This window comes from Rhineura floridana, chromosome 9 (assembly GCF_030035675.1).
Source record: "Rhineura floridana isolate rRhiFlo1 chromosome 9, rRhiFlo1.hap2, whole genome shotgun sequence".
Lineage (NCBI taxonomy): Eukaryota > Metazoa > Chordata > Lepidosauria > Squamata > Rhineuridae > Rhineura > Rhineura floridana.
Genome location: NC_084488.1, coordinates 56,453,706 through 56,472,929, shown reverse-complemented (window position 1 = coordinate 56,472,929; position 19,224 = coordinate 56,453,706). Strand labels below are relative to the sequence as shown.

General features: G+C 41.4%; 1 protein-coding gene across 1 annotated transcript in view; it reads right to left on the bottom strand.

Annotated features, from left to right (window-relative positions):
• Positions 1-19,224, bottom strand: part of FSTL5 (follistatin like 5) — a 591,837-nt gene that overhangs the window by 158,085 nt on the left and 414,528 nt on the right. Inside the window, exon 7 of the mRNA XM_061583858.1 lies at positions 13,230-13,396. Within this exon, the coding sequence (XP_061439842.1) occupies positions 13,230-13,396 (167 nt within the window). The remainder of the gene's footprint in view (positions 1-13,229; positions 13,397-19,224) is intronic.

Below are 19,224 nucleotides of genomic sequence, written 5' to 3'. Positions count from 1 at the left end.
GGTAATTAGAAGATAGGACCCTGCCTGTCACGCTGAGGGGAGGTGCCATCCCGAGAATCTGAATGCCCCCCAGGAACTCCCAGGAAGAGAAATTCACGGTAAGAATTTCCATTTATTCTCTCATACACACACTCACCAGCCACTCCTATCCCCTATCCCTCCTGTTTTTCTTCATACCAGCTGCCGTGGCCCATACCCCCATTTTTCTTTCTAACTCACGCACCAGCCTCTCCCACACTCATATCTGTCCCTTTCCTCACAACCTGCCATCTCATGCCCCCATTTTTGTTTTTCTCCTCCTCTCACTCACAGCCCTTCCTTCCCTCTGCATTTCCCCCCACCTCTCCTACCCCAGATCCCCATTTTATTTCCCTCTCTCTCTCACCAGCTCCTCAGCCCTCCTGAGCCCTACCCCTCCATTATCCCTGGTCCCAACCCCTCCTGCCCCATACCAGTTTTATTTCTCTTTCACCAGCCCCTCCTGCCCCATACCTCCATTTCTTTTTGGTTTAGTGAGCTGTTAATGTTCACAACACTCATAAATGGGAACCAGACCCAAACAAATCTGTTGGTTCTTTCCTCTTCATAAACCACCCTTTAGTGATATATGATGTGTTCTGAAAATGCAGTGTCTCAGACCCAAGCCTACCAGCCTTCTTTTGAGAGTTCCTTTTCATCCTTCCGACAGCCAGTGTGGCGTAGCGGTTAGAGTGTTGGACTACAACCTGGGGGACCAGGGTTCAAATCCCCACACAGCCATGAAGCTCACTGGGTGACCTTGGGCCAGTCACTTCCTCTTAGCCTCAGAGGAAGGCAATGGTAAACCCCCTCTGAATACCACTTACCATGAAAACCTTATTCATAGGATCGTCATAAGTCGGAATCGACTTGAAGGCAGTGCATTTCCATTTTTTCATCCTTCTACCTCCTAGCCACTTCCATTCTGGCAACAGTCAAGAATAAATGCAGTTAATTCTTTATGGCAGTCTACGGGATTCACCTTGCTCTCCAGCGACAAGAGGGCCAACGTGGGATCTAGCCATTTGGATTGTGAGGTAATAGCTGAGATCAGGTCAAATACCCAATCCCAAAACAGGCCAATTTTTGCTGTAATTCCATCATAAGTGCATGCCCCTGTCTACACAGTTCCTCCAAAAGAAGGAGGTGGCAAATTGAAGCATGTGCAAGAGTCTAACCAGCGTCCAGTGCCATCTTAGCAGAACCTTCAGGTTTGCCTCCTGAATATTGGCTGAGATCATTTCAAGAGAGAGTCTGGTCCAGACTCTCACCCATGTATCATCCTCTATGCTGATGCCAAGACCCTCCTCCCAAGCGAGCCACAACTCAGCTGAGTTGCCCATTTCCTTATCAACAAGTAAACCATAAATAAAGGTTGGTAATCCTTTTATGTGCAAAGTAGGTTGGGTGGATAGGTGCTCATAGGACATCAGAGGTTTCAGGCAATCCCCTTGACCAATCTCAGACAGTAACATTTCAGGTCACAGATCCCTCATTACGAACTCTTTCTTTGAGTGAGACTGAAACTAAAGGGAGAAATAAATGAACTCCCTCTCAGTGGGGTTCTGTTCCCTCCAAATGTCCACAACTCACAATCCCCCAGAACAGCTGCCATCCCAGACCCCTGAGAGTCATATACCACCTTTTAAGCTCTTTTATCCAACTTAGCATTGAGACAATCATTGAGGTCCCCTCCCAGAAGCAATGAACCTTTCCTGACAGTTTGCAGGACTTTCAAAGCATGCTGGAGAAATGCTTGCTGGTCAGAGTTCAGAGCATAAACCATCCCCAAAGTGATATCATGCCCCCTCAGGAATCCAAAAACAAACAGGTATCTCCAGTGTCAACCAGAGTATCCTCTATCGACAGAGGGCAGGACCAAGCAAGCAAAATGGCAATGCCTCTTGATTTAGATCTCCGAGGAGCATAAAACTGGGCCCCAATTGGAGCCCTCACGTAGTCGATGGGCAGGTTTCTTCCTCTGGTGTGTCTCCTGCAACATCATGACGTCCGGGTGGATTTATTGCAGAGTAGCTTCCACTCACATCCACTTGACTACTGAGCTGAACGCTGTAACATTGAGGGAGACTATCCTGAGGCTGGCTATATCAGAAGCAATAATTGAAAAGCAATAATTGCTGCTCTTCTCATGGGTTGGTGTCTTGAGCCAACATTCCTTTATAATTTGTACTACTTGTGGCTTATAATGAAAAGGGATGAATAGTCACAAAGCTCAACCATACAAAAAACACAACTCCTAATATGAAAGTGCCCAGAGAGCATCTGGGCATCATGAGGTTCTGAACGACTACACCTCAAGTCATATTGGAGGATGAGGGTAAACCAAGGTCAACCATGACATTTCAAACTCTTCCCCACTGGGACTTAGCAATACAAAAACAAAATAGAAACAACAGCACAGGGGTGACTTGCAAAGCAAATAAAGGAGCAATAGAGTGAAGAAAAGCCCCTCTCTTTTTCAGTTTAGACTCCGCCTCTTCCCGTCTTTTCTTCTGAGTCCATTGAAGATGCCCATCTCCACCTGGACCCCCTCCCACAGCTGGAGCAGTCCAGAGGTTGGATACCTAATTCCTGCAGTATGATCTCCACTTGCCTTTCAACACTAGCCACATGGGCTTGCACAATCAGTTTAAATGGGAAGTCCCAGTGGTAGGGAAATCCAGCTATCATGTATGGCTGAAAAGAGTGGCAATGTCTATATGTCTCCAGGCAAATAACCTGAAATATCCAGATCGTGGCCTCACCATATTTCGGTTCCCTAATGTTGCACAGAGCCTTGAAGAGTGTCTCCTTAGCACAATATATTTCAAAGTGAATTACTGTGTCACAAGGGAGATCAGACTGGTGGTTCTGTAGGCCCACTACTCTTGTGAGCCCTTTCTATATCAGAGAGACTCAGGGAGAGCCCAAGATGAAGACTGTTAAACCAATCCATCAGAAAAGAAATCATGTCCCCCACTTCTCCAGGATCCCCTGATGGTGAAAATTCTTCTGGTGGCCCAGATCCAATTGCTCTGATTCCCTTAATTTAAGATCAGAAACTGCCATTCTGAGTAGCTTCAACTCTGCCTGATTGCCTTGGCCGATTGTAAAAGTTTCATCAGCCATCTTGGTGATATCCGCAATACAATCAGACACTGTCTCTAACAGTCTCTAATGGCCAAAGAACAGCCAACACGAATGTGTCAGTTTCAGAGGCCTCATTGGCTCGATTAGGCAGTTCCGTACCTTTCGGGGTTTTTGATCTACCCCATATCATATTGACTGAAGCTCCAACATCTGGTAAGCCTGAGGAGTCCTCATGAAGTTACCTCTCTGTTCTTGAGCCTCGGGATTTTTGCTTGCAACTCCTGATCTCCCACCAGCATCCTGATTTGAATTCCAATAAAATGTAATCCAATTGCCTTAATTTGTTGCCAGTTTGAGCCTTAGCAAGTCCCAAAGTTGTCAGAGAAAAGTAATTATGCCACCATACTCTAGTGGCCTTTTTCTTTCTCTCTCCACCCCTTTCTACTATCCCTAACCCTCCTGCCCCGGCATGCCTCTCTTTTCCCTCACCTTCACACCTTTCTCCCTTCTCCCCCACTGCTCTCACAAATCCCTCTAGGGGCCCCTTCCCTGCATGCCTCTCCATGGTGAGCCCTTGCTCATTCACACTGTGCTAGGCAGTGGCAGCAGCACTGGCACCTCTTCCTTCTCCTGTGCCTTATATTCAGGACTCAGGCTCAATCCCTGGCATATCCAGGAAGGTCTGGGGAAAATTCTTCTCTGAAAGCCAGGAGAGTCTATTGAGGAGAAGGAAGTGGTGCTGCAGCTGCTCCCTGCCACAGCATGAGCAAGTGTCCATCCCCTTCGTTTCATGTCACTCACTCACTCAAGATGTGCAAGGCAGCAGCGACACTTCCCTCCTTCTCCTTAGGTGTGTAAGCGAAAGCCTCTCTCCTTCGCACCTGTCTTTTCCTGCCTTAAGAGACCTGCCACCTGCCAGCAACTCCTGCAGTCCAGCAAGTGCAGCCAAGAGCAGCGATAGCCCCCGCTAAGCACTTCCTCCCTCCTTCTGCGACTGTCAGTGCGGGCGCACTGGAAACTGGGGCCTGGGCTATGAGTCACCTAAATAGGGCTATTGTGTTATGCACGTGCTAGTAATAATATTAATGGAAAGGTCACCTGCTAAAAAAAGTCTCGGAATGACAGGAGTATTTCAGTAACTCTTAAGAACAGGAATGGATAACCGGTCGTCCATGAGGCAGATACAGCCTTCAAGGAACTTGTATCTGGCCTGCAAAGACCCTATCCAATATTAACGAGGTATGGTAAAGAACTGGCCCATAATTACACTCATAGAGAAATATAAATGTTTTGAAGTACAAAGAAATAGAAATATTCTCTGTTTGTCACATATATCTCTTCAATTTTGTATATAATGTGGAATTGTACATATTTCAGTGGCACAAGTGCCCCATTACTTGAAACTCCTTCTTTGTTAGATGGTGCCAAATGTATTTCATAGCCTGGGCACCACTGAAAGGGTTGTGTCACTGTTGTGCAGCAAGTACATTTCATCTCTTGGTTGCAAAGAGATTCCTGATAATACAGAAATTGAACATCTTAGTAAAGCTATGTTTTATTCTAATCTCTCCCCCTCCTTCCTAGTTTTTATAATTATGTTCCTAGCAATATCACAAATCCATTTTACTATGTGAAATTTGAGGAATTTCACTGTCACTTCAAAAACGGTAGAGTGACTCAGCACCAACCCCTCAAAACTAATTGCACCCACCCAAATCTAGATGGAATAGGAGCTAGGTATACAAAAGAGCGAGGGTACCTTTTGGAGGTAATGAGCATGGATATTGGCAGTGAACTGGAATCATGCACACATGTCCAGCACTGTCTGTTCTGACATCACTGTATATTTGGTGGGGAACAGGAAGCTAGCGACAGAATTTAGCTCTCTCCATTCCTATCCTTCTACAGGCAAGCAATAAGTGCTGTCAGAACTTAAACTGTGGGTACCAGTTGTTGGGTGGATCCTTGTGGATCCACAGAGATCCTTGGGCATACCAATATGTGGAGCACATCATTGGACCATTGTTTGTTTGTTTTAGAGTGGGACCTGAACCATTATATGCTACATGGAAATCACTGGGGTTACTTCCATGTATAAGAGTTGTAATTTTATATTGCTATGTAAATGCAGCCTCACAAAAGGTGTGCTATGTACACAAATTAAAATTGTAATTCACAGAAATCAGAAGTCAAAAATGTACAAAAAGTTTGGAACCCACCCCACCCCACTCCTGCCGCTCCAAGTATAAAACATTTAACCAGAACATGAAAATATGAAGTTGGTGAACAGGGAGCCATTTGAATAGATATGAAATAATATGATTCTGAAATCAAGTTCTGCTTATGATTGGAAATTGTTCTGAATGCAAAGATGAAAAATGAGTGCTATGGTATTTCGATAGATGTTAACGCTGCATAAAAATGACAACTAAGAAGGAATACATAGGAAGTTGATAAAATTTACATATGCTGTGGAATTTGGAATGAAGGAAGAGAAATCAGCTAGGCTAAAGGAGATCATTAATAACAGTTAGAGTAGCTAGAATATATGGCATTAGTAGTGTGGGTAGATAGATCAGCGAGCAGTTTAATTTAGAGAAACGTTAAGTGTCATTTCCTAAAAAGTGTGGCAGACATGCCATCTTGAGCTGTAATCCTGTCAGAACTCACAAGTTAAGCATGGATTGATCTAGATAAGTAATTTGTTTCACATGTCAGTCCTGCAAGAATTGGTGCTAGTGATTTTATATGAGGCAATATTCTTCCTGGCTCACTGCTGAATTAACGATAGGATGAAACATTTCATGATTGACCTCTTACAGTAGCTACAGATTGCATGGTGGATTTGAGCCATTTTGAAGGAGCTGGTCCCGTCCAGGTTCTAAGCATGAAAAGCCTTTGTAAACATACTTGTATGGATACATTAGTCACACATCTTATTCCAACATTGCTATGGGACATATTAGCTACAATTTTTTTCCACCTTGTTGCTGTGCTCAATAAATGGCTGTGTACTCATGCCAGAACCAAGTGCACTATTACAGGTTTCATAGCAAAATTCAGAAGCCTACACCTGGATATGTTAGTATCAAAACAAAGCATTTGTTATGGTTATTTTAAGCAATAACCAGAGATACAGCAGTTTCTGGAGAATAATCCAGTGTGATAGCCAAGGGGCACAGCTTCACAAGAGCCTCAACTCACTGCATGTGCTTTGCAAGCAGAAGATCCAAAGTCCAATCCCTGGCAAATTCAGGTAAAACTAAGAAAGACTCCAATCTGAGAGCTCTGGGAGCTGCTACCTGTCAGTATAGACAAGATTGAGCTAGATAAGCCAATGATCTGACTCAGTGGCTGCATAAACACCATACATTTAAAGCACACTGCCTCCCTTAAAGAATCCTGGGAACTGTAATTAACCCTCACAGAGCTATAATTCCCAGCACATTTAAACTATGGTTCCCAAAATTCTTTGGAGGAATTAATGTGTTTCAAATGCATGATGTGTATGCAGCCAATATAAGGCAGCTTCCTAAATCTTAAATACAATGCAAGGAGAGTGGGCAGTGAATCAAGTTACCACCTAGATAAAATGCCACTCTGATCATGCAATACAATAGAGAAAGCAATGGGCAAAGCAATCCTATTGATCACAGGGGAGCAAAGACATTCACTGGTACAGCTGCTGATAAACCATAGCCCTGCTGTTTCATTGTGGGCAAGTTGAGAGATGGACCACACATTTCTCTTCAGAATTATCTATGCCACTGGGACCTTCACCAATTCTGTGGCTGTGCCACACAAATTATAGTACTTTGGAAGTGGCATATCCATACCTGGCCCTGACATGCCCCATTCCCTCCCTCCCCCACAGGCAGAGCACTAATGGAGCTTTCTTCCTGTGTACTGAGGGACTTTTGGAGACATAAGTGTTTTCTCCCTGGCAGAGCAGCACATAACACCTATTTCTAAGGCTATTCAGCCAACTTCCATGTAAGTATAGGATTGCTCCCTCACTTAAAACATGCACCATCTCAAACACAATGGTACTCATATACTCAGCTGCCAAGCATAATCAAATAATGAGGAATCAAGTGATGGACACACAAATGTGGGCCAACCCTTGTGTGATACAGGCTATTTAAGAGGTTCTTGACCACTAAACAAGGGGAAAAAGTATAGGAAAAGGGCTTTTTAAACAAAATTGGGGGTCTTTTTCTTTTTAAGCTGCCCATTTTGAGGAACTAAAGCCTTATATAAGAATTATGGTCATGTACCCAGAACATGCTGGCCTCCACAAATGAAAGAGGTGCTGTAGACTCTCTGGGGAAAGACACAAAAAAGCTACTGTGGTAATAGAAATAAATAATGAACAGTTTTTCCAAAGAATAATTTGGGAAAAGTGTAGCTCTGGGAATACAAACTGTCTTCTAAAAAGAAGAAACAATCCTTGATGGGTTCTCTAGCTTCCTTTTTCTTGAAATGCCACACATCTCTACAGAGGCAAGAACAGTCAATTGCTATTGACTCTACAGAACTTAAAAATAGAACAAAGGGAACAGGCATCAAAGTAAGGCATAATTGTGTAGAGAACTATCAACAACAAATGTGCAGAATCAGGAGGCAGCTTTTGCTTTGTTTAAGAAAAGGACAAAATTAGCTTTATAATTGCCTACAGTATCAGAAACTATTTTTAAACAAAACAGAGGGGAGGGTGGAGAGGCAACACAGGAAAGATAAAAGAAAGGTTGGCACTTCAGAGAAATAAACCACAGGCTTAGAAATACAGCCAGAAACTTCTGTATTTGATAGGGAAAGTTTTGTTAATCCAGAAGATTCATATTAGTTCAAATATTGGGATAAGATAAGCAGTCATTGTTATCTCCAGGGCCTTCCTTCTTGTTTCAAATAATAAACAATATTAGCATGAACACAGGTTCAAGAAGGAATGAATAAGGCATAACACACAATCTCTGTTCTTTTCAAACTCTTAGACTGCAATCTTCTTGGGCCACATTGAATTCAATAGGATTTTCTTCTGAGTAAATATGCATATGATTGTACTGTTCAGCTGCAATCTTATGCACATTTTGACCGTGAGTAAGTCCTACTGTGGGGCTTACATGCAAGTTGACACTGGGCTGCAAGTCACAGTCTTCCATCTCTAAGAACTGGAATCCAAGGTATGGCTATGCAGATGAAAGGAGTGATTAAGAAAAGGAAGAGACTTTACAGAAAGTTATGGACTCAAATTTATTGGGCCCAATTTAGTTTTATGGAGTACTGTTGGCAGACTGAAAAAAATGGGACTTGCCCTGGCTTCCAAGGCTTAGGTTTGTTAACAATCATACAGAACCAATACAGGTATGAAATAATTTCAAATGATATTGTTGCACACACCCCAATCTCAGAGTGGCACAAGACTTTCAGGGGATCCAGCGCTTACTCAAGGTTTGTTTCCTTGGAGTGAAGGTCAGTGGAGACAGGTGTGTTGTAGGAGATATGGTTTTTATTTATACATATATACAGCCAGAGCTTAAGATGTAGGGATTCACACCATTGGCCATACCTTTGGGGGTTCAGACACAGAGAAAAGGCCTCTCTCAGTTTCACCCCAAGATGCGCAACAAAACACAAGCCTCTCCTTGACTCCAGAATGGGGGAGGGGCAGAGGGCCTCTTTCCTGAAAAGAGTTCCAATAACGATAGGATATCTCTTGGCCACATCCCTTTGGATATATAGACTTACCACTCAATAAGCCCATTAACTCGCAGGCTGACTTGGATAAACTATTAGCTTATGCAAAGGAAACTAGTCTGACCAGTGGAGCAGGTTTCTTCTTTTGCAGATGTATCTCTTACAGGCACACAATTATAAGCTGGAAGGGGTCTCACAGATATCATCCAAACCCACTCCCCACAATCTAATATCAATATATTATAAACAACTCACACATTGTATAAACGTACTAAATTAACTCATGACCTGGCTGTTTACTCAAGTGGTAGTGCACAGGCTTTGAGAGGATAAAGAGAGCTGCACATGTACAGCTAGGATACAACCACCAGGAACTCTGATTTTTTTGTAACTGCATCACATGGCTGGCATATGTTAGAGCAGGGATGGAGAAATTGTGCCTCTTCAGAAATTGTTGGATTACAATTCAGTCCCAGCCAGAATAACAATGGTCAGGGATTATGAGAGCTGGAGTCTGGTAACATTGGGAGGGCTACAGGTTCCCTATTCTTGTGTTCGAAGGCTCCCTCAACTGATCTTTAAGACTACTCAGCTGTCTTTAAACTCATGATAGCACATAAAAGATTAAGCCATTTTTAGGATTTATGGCCCAACACTACAGAAGGGTTTGACAAGTGAATATGGGACTTTTACACCTCCTACCTCACTTCTGGAGTGGCCAAAACAAGAATCTTTTTTAGTAAATGACAACACTCCATTTACTTTTAATGGATCATGAAAGTTGTTCACTAGTGCTATTGCTGTATTTTTTAAAAAATGAAATCATTCTTCTCTAACACGTACACTCTTGCTGATGATGGAGTCATTTTCATATAACCCTATTGTCTCCAGTCATGGCTGGCACCAGAATGTGTCCAGTTCGGGCTCTGGCTGAGGGCCCCTGAAGGGCCCCTCCTTAGGGTAAGAGGATAGTGTTCCCATTCCGCAATCTACTGCAGCGTTGGCTCCCAACACTGTAATGGATCACAGAGAGGGATCTCCTAGCCTATACAACAGCACAGGCCCGTGATGCCCACCTGAATGCTCCACCTACCTCTCCAATTGTGGTGAGTGCTGTGCATGCTGCACGTGCATACCTACCATCAACTAAGAAGGCAGCCGAGGCTTCCCTAAGGGGCTGATGCCTCTGCCACCATCTTGGCTGAGGGCAGGCATGTGCGTGTGCATAGCACACATATATGCCATCAACCAAGATGGCAGCCGAGGCATCCACTCCTTAGGGAAACCTCCACCACCATCTTGGTTTATGGCATGCATGCACAGTGGCCAGCATTCACTGCAGTGGAATAGGTGGCACACGTAGGCATGTGCTGCAGGCCTGGGGAAGGCTGATGCCCAAGGCGAAGTCATGTCTGGTGCCGGCCCTGTATCCATTAGCAAGTCATCTTCATCTAATTCTCCCTGATCATTTGTCATGACATGATTACTGTAAGTATTCCACCTCTGACTTTCTATACCTGAAAAACATTTGGTTTTTATTTTGTATACTGTGATTCAAAGTCAGCTCTCACTGCTAAACAAACACACCATAGCTCATAATATAGCTAGAGGTGAGAACAAAGAACACCACCTCTGGAGACAGAAGAAATTGTATCAGCGCTGAGGCTTTTTGAGTGCTGAAATTGCCTTAGTAAGTACAACAAATGAATTGGTATTTAAAATGCTACATAAACGACAGTGCACTGCATTCTCTCTGAATGCATTTATTTGAAGTTCCGTATCTTTAAGTGCTACATTCATGTTCCACAGTGCAATTTAGAAGCACAATTCTCCTCAGTGGACCTATCCAATTACTCTGCTCCTCTCTCGGGCCCTAATTTCTGTTTGGGGGGGAAGCAATAACTTCATCACAGCCACATGTGTAAGACTCTGAAGCTTGAAATTTTAATAGGTGTCAAAAATTTAGCAGAGTATTTAATTTACTACAAAACAGCAGCACCGGCTATAACCACATGCAAAAGAGACACCACGGCTGCACACACCTCAACATCATCACAGCTAGATCCTATATATAACACCAGTCCAGTTTAATACATCCTGATCAACTAACTTCCCTTTGTCATCTGTTCACAAACTTTAAAGCAGATTAAAATCCTCTCAGCTACTAAGAGTGCATTGAAATCCACCTTTCTACTCTGTAATTATTGTGACTATGACAAGGCAATCACATGCATGTCTACTCAGAAGTTTGTCCCACTGTGTTCAATGAGTGTGTAAGTGTTGTGTTTAGTGGGGCTTACTCCCAGGTAAGTGGGTACAATGTGGCCACAATAACTGTACTCACTCTAATTTTGTTTATGCCATGCCCCCATGGCAGCAATTTTGTGAAATGTCACACAGTGGACATGGCAGTTTTGTAAGGAGCCAAATGTCCCACAATACACCAGTAGCCTCATCATCTCTGCAGGTCCAGAGAGAGCACCAGTCCTTCTTGCTCAGGAAAGAGTAAGAGATTTGTTTCCTGAAATTTGGCAGGTTTCTTACCTAGGTGAACCTCTATCATCTCTGCTATTTTCAGACCAATTGCCCACAAAACACACAAGGAGATTAAGTGATTAATCTCTTAAAATTAATTTCTTTTTTTACTCACCTCAACAGCATAAAGGCTGCATTTGCGGGAAGTTGTTAAGTCCCCTTCTAAAATTTGGCAGGATTCAGATACCCCCACCATATGGGGTAGATGCGTGAGAAAAAACCATCCAAGCACACTTCCTTATAAAGGAAGTCTTTATATGTGCAATGCAGGAAGAATATGTTTGAAGAAAAAAAAGTCAGGGTGGTTATAATTTAAAGCAAACAAAAGCAAATGTACCACTTTCTCTTCTTGTTATAGTCTCTTTATGAGTTGTTCAGTACACGTGCTATTAAACTAGAATTTTATTTTCTTTGTGGGCAAGGTCAGTTAAATAGTTTCTTTCTTGACAAGACAGAACTACACAGTGCTGGCCACTATGAGAGACCAAAAATGATGCTAATGAACACAGGTTACAAACATTCTGCTGAGTGGGAGGTCATGACGTCTACACATGCACACTTCCTTCCTGCAATGACTCCCAACTAGGAGAGGTTGCATTAGAGATGTAATCAGCTACGCATGTCCCAGATGATTCACAACTGATGCTAGGCTAGAATGCTCAGTGATGCAGCAGGGGTAGAAAAGTCATAAAACCTGGTGTGAAAACTTTTGAATATACAGAAAAGAGCCACAAATGCAGTAGAGATGGCCAGAGTAAGGTGTGGTGAGACTAGAAGAGCTCTAACCACCACCCCTGAAAAATCTATGCATGGACTTGAGAGGCTGGAGAACATTTATATTGAAGCCTGACTATGGTAGTGAACCACCCTGTGCTACATGACTTATGAAAGATCAGCAGCAGGAAGTTTCGAGCCATTGATCCCAACTCTCCTAGGGTAAAGTAAGGGAACCCCAAACTGGGGAGTGGAGCCTGGAAGGAGCACCACACAGAGCTGAGAATTGCTGTTACCATCAAAAGCAGTAGCTATTCAAGCTTTTTTGGGGGTGGGGAAAGTGCCCTCTGTGTAACCTCCTTCTCTCCAGGAACTACTGCCCACTTGCTTACCCTTTTCTATCCAGGGCCATTCCATACAGTCACCCAGAGAGAGAACACAAGTGGAGGGTGCTGCTGTATTTCTCCACTCTTGATATTGTGTGCACGCTCAGAGATGAAAGGTGAACACAGGCAGTGACAGCAAAGAGGATGAAGAGCAGGAGTCTTCAGAGAATAGCAGAGAGCCACCCTGATGGAGTATGGCCTCATCAGGAGTCCTGATCACAAGTAACAATGAGTTCTTTATTATTTTGTCAAATCTTGTGATTTCTTTGACCATTTCATCTTTATAACTAGATGAAGAATGATTTAGAGTTAACAATACCCAGATTAAAATAAAGATATGCTTCTTCACTTGACAAGAATAACATCCACACAGTGAAAAACCATACAAAGCAGAAAGACAAAGTAACAGGAAGAATACAGCCAGGCCAGCTCTCAAACTGCACAAGTTGTTACTTGATCCTATGAGGTGAATCCATTTGTTTCTTTACCCTTGATTCTTTATGTCTTCCCTTCCATTTTTTTAAATCAGAAATGCAACATCTCTATTGCCAATGGGCTAGAATTTATATTTTGCATTTTTATATTCTATCTGCAAATAGAAACTTTTTTTTAAGTTCAAGAGACATTTCCAGTGTGACCCTTTGACCTGAACAAGAAGTCACTCCTGGGTATAAAGAGGAACAATAATGAGGAACAGTTGTCAGTTTGACAAATGCTACTGCTCTGGTTTGTATGGCAAAGGTTTTATAATGACTCTATTAAGTAACTTGAGGGTCCTTTATCACTCACATTGATGTCTTCCAAATCTAAGTTGTTCAGAGCGACATTGTTCCGCTTCCAGATGATGGGAGGTCTCAAGGTCCCCTGAATGGCGCAACTTAGAACTGCACTTTGTCCTACTGTTGCTGAAGTGATGCTTATTTTCTGATCTTCTGGCAGACTCAGTTGAATTACTTCTGTAAAAGATACGTTGCATTTAAAGTTAAGTAGCATGCAGGGTTTCTATACCCTGGTAGCTTTAAGGTTTTAATTTGAATCAAAGGCAAAATAATTTCCAAATGAAGGCAGGAAGTATAACTGTTCCAAATAAAAGGTCAGCATGACATTTCAATTAGATTGACTGACAAGTATTTGCTGTGTAAGAGGAGAGACTTTTAACATGAAAAGATTTTAAAAGAAAGGAACATGGCACTCTAACTTCAACAGTAGATTAAATATATTGTCAAATGTTTGATCACCCTGTCAATATTATTGCAGTGTCCTTTTGAATCAACACATACATAGTGTGTTTGTGTGTGTGTCTGTGTTTTAGGGGGACACTTTTCTTGATAAGGGGGACACTTTTCTAGATAATTCTTTCTGGTCAAATTAGACATGTGTTGGAGAATTTTGTATTTCTCCTGTGGGTTCTTTAATGGGGGTCCCTTAAATAATAATCTCTGAGACAGGCTTGAAGCAAAAGGGTAGGCTTTTATTAAAAAAATAAAACAAGCATATGCAAGGTCAGTCCCCCAGGACACGTCCAGGAAGTATCCAAGAGGGACTGCTCTGAGGCACTGTTTGCCTGGGGTTTTTATACATTTTAGTACAAAGATTTTGGTATCTACCAATCAGGATTTAACACATCAGAATGACATAGACACTGACATAGGCATGACAGTATTACACAGGCATTTGTACAGGTATATTGTACTTTCTTCATCATGTTCTAGTGAATTTGGCAATGTTCGGTACTTCACATCAAAGTACATTTTCACAGTGAGCTGGGTCCTCCAGCTAATGAGCAAAGCAATTTAGCTACACATTTTATTACTGCAATTCTTTCAGTCTTAGGGATACGGGATGTTCCGCACAGTGTTATCAATTGCTTTGAGTACAAGTAATTCCAAACAAACAAGCATAGTCAGGGGAGACAGCTCCAAAGAGAAAAGGGCCTGGCTTCCTAGTAAACTATTAAAATGTTATGAACCTTTATATCTTTATAAAAGAATATATTTTGCTTATTATTTATGTATATTGAATTCCCCATTAGCTATACATGTATGTATATATAAAATTCTCCATTACATGATGATGACAACCATGTGGTTTGTTCAAGATTCTTTCCCATTCGTACATAAAGCAGGGTCAGGAAGTCCATTTTTAAATCAAAAGGAGCACATAACTAGGATGCTAGGATCTCCCTCCATCTTACTTCTTGGTGGTCCATCACTCTGGAGCCTAGGAACTTTTCTTTCAGCCTGGTTTACATCCAGTGTTAGAGCTTGGCTTGGTGGGATGGGGTAGTTCAAGAAAGACAATGGGCTGCAAGGAGGTAAGGTGCCAGAGGGTTTAGTTCTCCTGACCTGCAAGGATCTTTTGATATTAATATTAGACCTGCCCCATCCCCTACTTTATACTTGATAGGCCAGACTATAAACAATAAACATTGGTGCCATCATTATACCCCTAGTTAACACATCCATTGTGGATCTACCCTTAAAACTTTCAGTTATATCCACCTCTGTCATTTATTATTTGATAATCTGAAAATTGATTCTAAAACACCTCAAACCTGATCCTAAACACATTTATTTGGCAATAAGCCCTTTGGTATTAATGGAACTTATTTCACAGTACTTAAGTTTAGATCTCATTGCAAAAGCCAGATCCCATTGTGATGCAATATAATTCTATCCCTTCCCCCCAAAAAAACAGGTTTGCAGAAATGAAGGCAAGTATAGTTTAATGTATTTAACGTATTTAATGTATTTAACATTCTCCCATTGTGACTTCACCCTTGTCCACTACATCTATTCTACAATATGTTGCCATATGTTTCTCTGTTTCAGTCTCTTGATATTAAAAGATGAGTAGTGTGTTCAGTGGGGCATGCTGTTCAATCTTCTGACAGAACTGCACCATCTGAAAATTCATGTCGCACAGGGATAGGGTTGCTTTTTTGAAAGTCTCTCTGTATCAGATTTTTCCTGGACACAAAAAGTTGTTTGTCAAAGAGAAAAATAAGCTAGAAACCTTTCTCATGATGTGCAAGTTTGCTAATATGACACTGCGGAATGTATGGTTGTACAATGTGCTTCTGCAAACATTTGAACTGGCTCAGAGTTTGGCCATCATTTATGGACTGATCTGCTGCAAATGAGTTGTAGCTTGATTGTGAAAACCAACAGACGATAGGGCTATGCTCCTACCAGTCAATAGCTGATACGTCTAATCTTCTGGGCAGTATGTAAAAGATTTGTAAAACTGACAGTAACTATAACCAAATATGATGAGAGATGGACTGTTCACAACAGCAAAGACAAACAGTGTTAAGAATAATTTGTGCTGGTTTTAGTTTGCTTTTTTACTGTTTATTTGAGAGAGGTATATTATATTTAAAAATAACTCAGATCAACAACTAGAAGCCAAATATTGCCTTACCCTCATCCCATCCTCTAACCCGTATGTCAAGCATTTTCCTGGCAATTGGAAATGGTGGCTGCTTAGCTGCTGGGTGCCTAGCAGCCAACAGCTGGAAGAACTCTTGTTGGCTGGTTAGACAAGCTACAGTGTGCTCCCTTCCACAAGCAAGGGAAATAGGAAATAGAAGAGGGGAAATAGGAAGCTGGCTCAAATCATACCTCTATGGAACACGCGCAACCTTGCCTCCCTTCTCAACCACTCTGAATATTGACCAAATGAAAATTGGCAAAATGCCCTCCCCAATTTAACCCCTTCTAATTGGGTGGTTATTTTGAGACGAAGGTATTCTACAAGAGCCCTAAATCAATGGTATATAATTTGATTTCCACTTATTTTTAATAGATGTAATCATATGCTTAACACTTTGACCCAATTCAGACATAAGAGCCACAGACTTGTGCTTGCTCCCCACTTCCTTCTTGCATGGGAATTTCCCTTCTCTTCCACTGTGTGATTTAATCATGTTTTAATGTTACTTTGATATTATTGCAAATATGGATAAAACTAACCAGAGGCCCTTCATAATTCTTCTTTGGTAATAGTAATCAATTTCAAACCATGGTTACAAAGGAATCCTAGCTAGCTTTAACCATGACCATACCAATGTCACTATAACACTAAAGCATGGTTAAAGAAAACCATAGAAGGAAAGTGGGATTCATACATGACAGGGAGGGATAAGATGCATGAGAACCTATAACTTTGCAAAGCATAGTTTGCAAGTTGCCTCAATAGATCAACACAGGGTGTCCCTTCCCACTGAAATCAGTGGGACTGAATTCAAAAGTGCTGAACATTCAGTAGACTGAGCCACCCAAATAACAAAGATAGTGATCCATATTAGAGTAGCCCTACTATACTTAAGGGAAATGTTCTGCAATAAATGTTGTGTGACAAGTGGCCTAAAGGAGCCACAAAGAGCTTTGAGTTACTTCATTATTGCTCAAATAATAAATTAGTCTCAAGTAAGACAGGCATTAATCTTTCAATTGGGGGTAGAACATCCATCTATGAACATGCAAAGATCCTTAACTGGCTCTTTTTAGCCAAATTAAGAGAGCACTTTGTAATTAGTACAATTAAAGAGATAGCACATTTATCTAATGTGTTTCCAGAAGAAAGCATCAAACAAACATTTCACTAGCTCTGGGGGTGGGAAGCTTTGTTGCATCAGTGAAAGCTAAATAATTGAATATTTTAAAAGCACTTTTTTGGCAAGGAAAAGGACAAGATTTTAGTTATATATCAGCATGAAACTCCCATGTGCCTCTCTTGTGAAGTATTTTTTTTAAGTACAAAAACAAAGCAAAAGATGTGTGTCCCAAATCAGCAACTAACTCTAGTGCTGAAGTTAGGGGGGAGGGGAGATGTAAGTTGTATTTTAATCTAGACCTTTGCATGTTTTTAATTATATGTGTTCTTTTATCTGGAAGCTGCCGTGAGTTCCAGTTTTGGAAAAAGAGTGGGGTAAAAATAATGATAATAAATAAATAAAATAAATAAGTTTATCTCTGCAGTTTTTACCAAACCATACTCCCAAAAAACAGTCACTAAGGAGGTGTCCTCTGGCAGCCCTGCAATTTCAGCACTGACTAATTCCCTTTGTCAAAAGTAGGACATAACAACTGTCTATGGTGGCCCTGAGTGAGCTGGGGAACTTTTAAAGATTATAGTAGACCAGATCTGTCTTTGACAAGGACATTGAGCCAGACATCAGCACTGAGCCATTGTTCATGTGAGCCCAAGATGTAGCAGGAAGAAGTGTGCATTGTACTTTTTATTACCAAGGCTGGGTTTATGACATTTCTGAGGGCACAATCCATCAGATCATTAAGTTGCCTTGGGACTTCACTGAGCCTCTAATTTCAGTGAGATATCAGTTTGGAGTCTATGTTACATTTGAGAAAAACTTTCCCAAGATGAGTGGGTCAGTCCCTATGTGGTAGATATGAAGACATCAACTACTGCAACAGAGAAAAGGTGGAAGGAAGATACCTAGCTCAAATATTTAAATTACTTTCTGAAATATTGTCAGCAGCTCCATGTTTGCTTTCCATGCGTAGCTAAATGTCTGCTTAGGGAAACTTGCTAAAGTCATGAGTGGCTGTGATCTCAAAATGTGCTGCCCTGAGCTCCCACTGGGAGGAAGGATGGCATATAAATTTAAAAAATAAATAAATAAAATGAATCATACTATTCACAAAACCATTATATCAGTGATCTTCAACTGGTCCACGCTCAAGACCCAACTCTGACTCCCAATCTGTAACATGGGATCCACTTTCACATCTTCACTTTTGATGTGGTGTCACATGATGTCACAGGATTTGACAGGAGGGTTGCCCCACCTACCTGTCAAAGTTGGCACATAGGGTGAGAGCAAAAAATAGTTGGGGCAGGTAGACCTGGCTAAGCCACCCTCCCACCAAACCCCATAGACCTGGCTAAGTCTCCCTCCATTTCCCCACCCACCAAACCTCTTTTAGACCTGGTGAAGGCTTCCTCCATTTCCCCACCCCCACCCCCTTTAGACCTGTCTAGGGCTTTATCCATTTCACCCCACCCTTCCCCCTTTAGACCTCGCTAAGGCTAAGGTTTCCTCCAGGACTAGAGGAGGAGAAGGAGAAGGAGAAGGAGAAAGAGAAGAAGTGACAACAACAGATGTTTGAATCCATACTCAGTATTTTCTAAAGGTTCAATTGCACAAAAGTGGATATGGCAGGGAAAATAGCATGATATAATTCCAGTTCTTCAAGACTTCATTACTTACCCAACAAGTAGAGAAAAGAAAAAGCGGAATAAACATTTTGGAAAAAATATGAGAAAGAAAAAAGTGAATATATGAACATTTGTATATACTACATTTCAAATGATAAAATATTTAAACAGAAACATATTCCACAGAATGCATAATGGCAAATATGCTTTTTTAATTAACTGTACATTTTGAGCCTCCACATTCAGTTACTTATTTATTCACTTGCAGCCACAAAACACCCCTTTGAGCCTAAACTAACGAACGTTATCCAGACTGGAGCTCGCTAGATAGAATTAAGACTACATTAAGGCTGTATTCATTTTGTTTGCCTATTTAGAATGTAATTTAAAAGCAATCACCTCCTCACATAGAACCATCCTTTGAATATAATCTACAGCAAATTTCAATCTCTTAACGAGAAGACCATAAAACTCTTTTTAAAAAAAGAGTACCGTGATGGGATAATTTTTACCTTTTGCTCTTATGTGGTTTTAGTATCATTTTATATATTTGTGAGAAAGGTACAGTGTTATTGCATATGATTTTTATTTCCTTTTATTG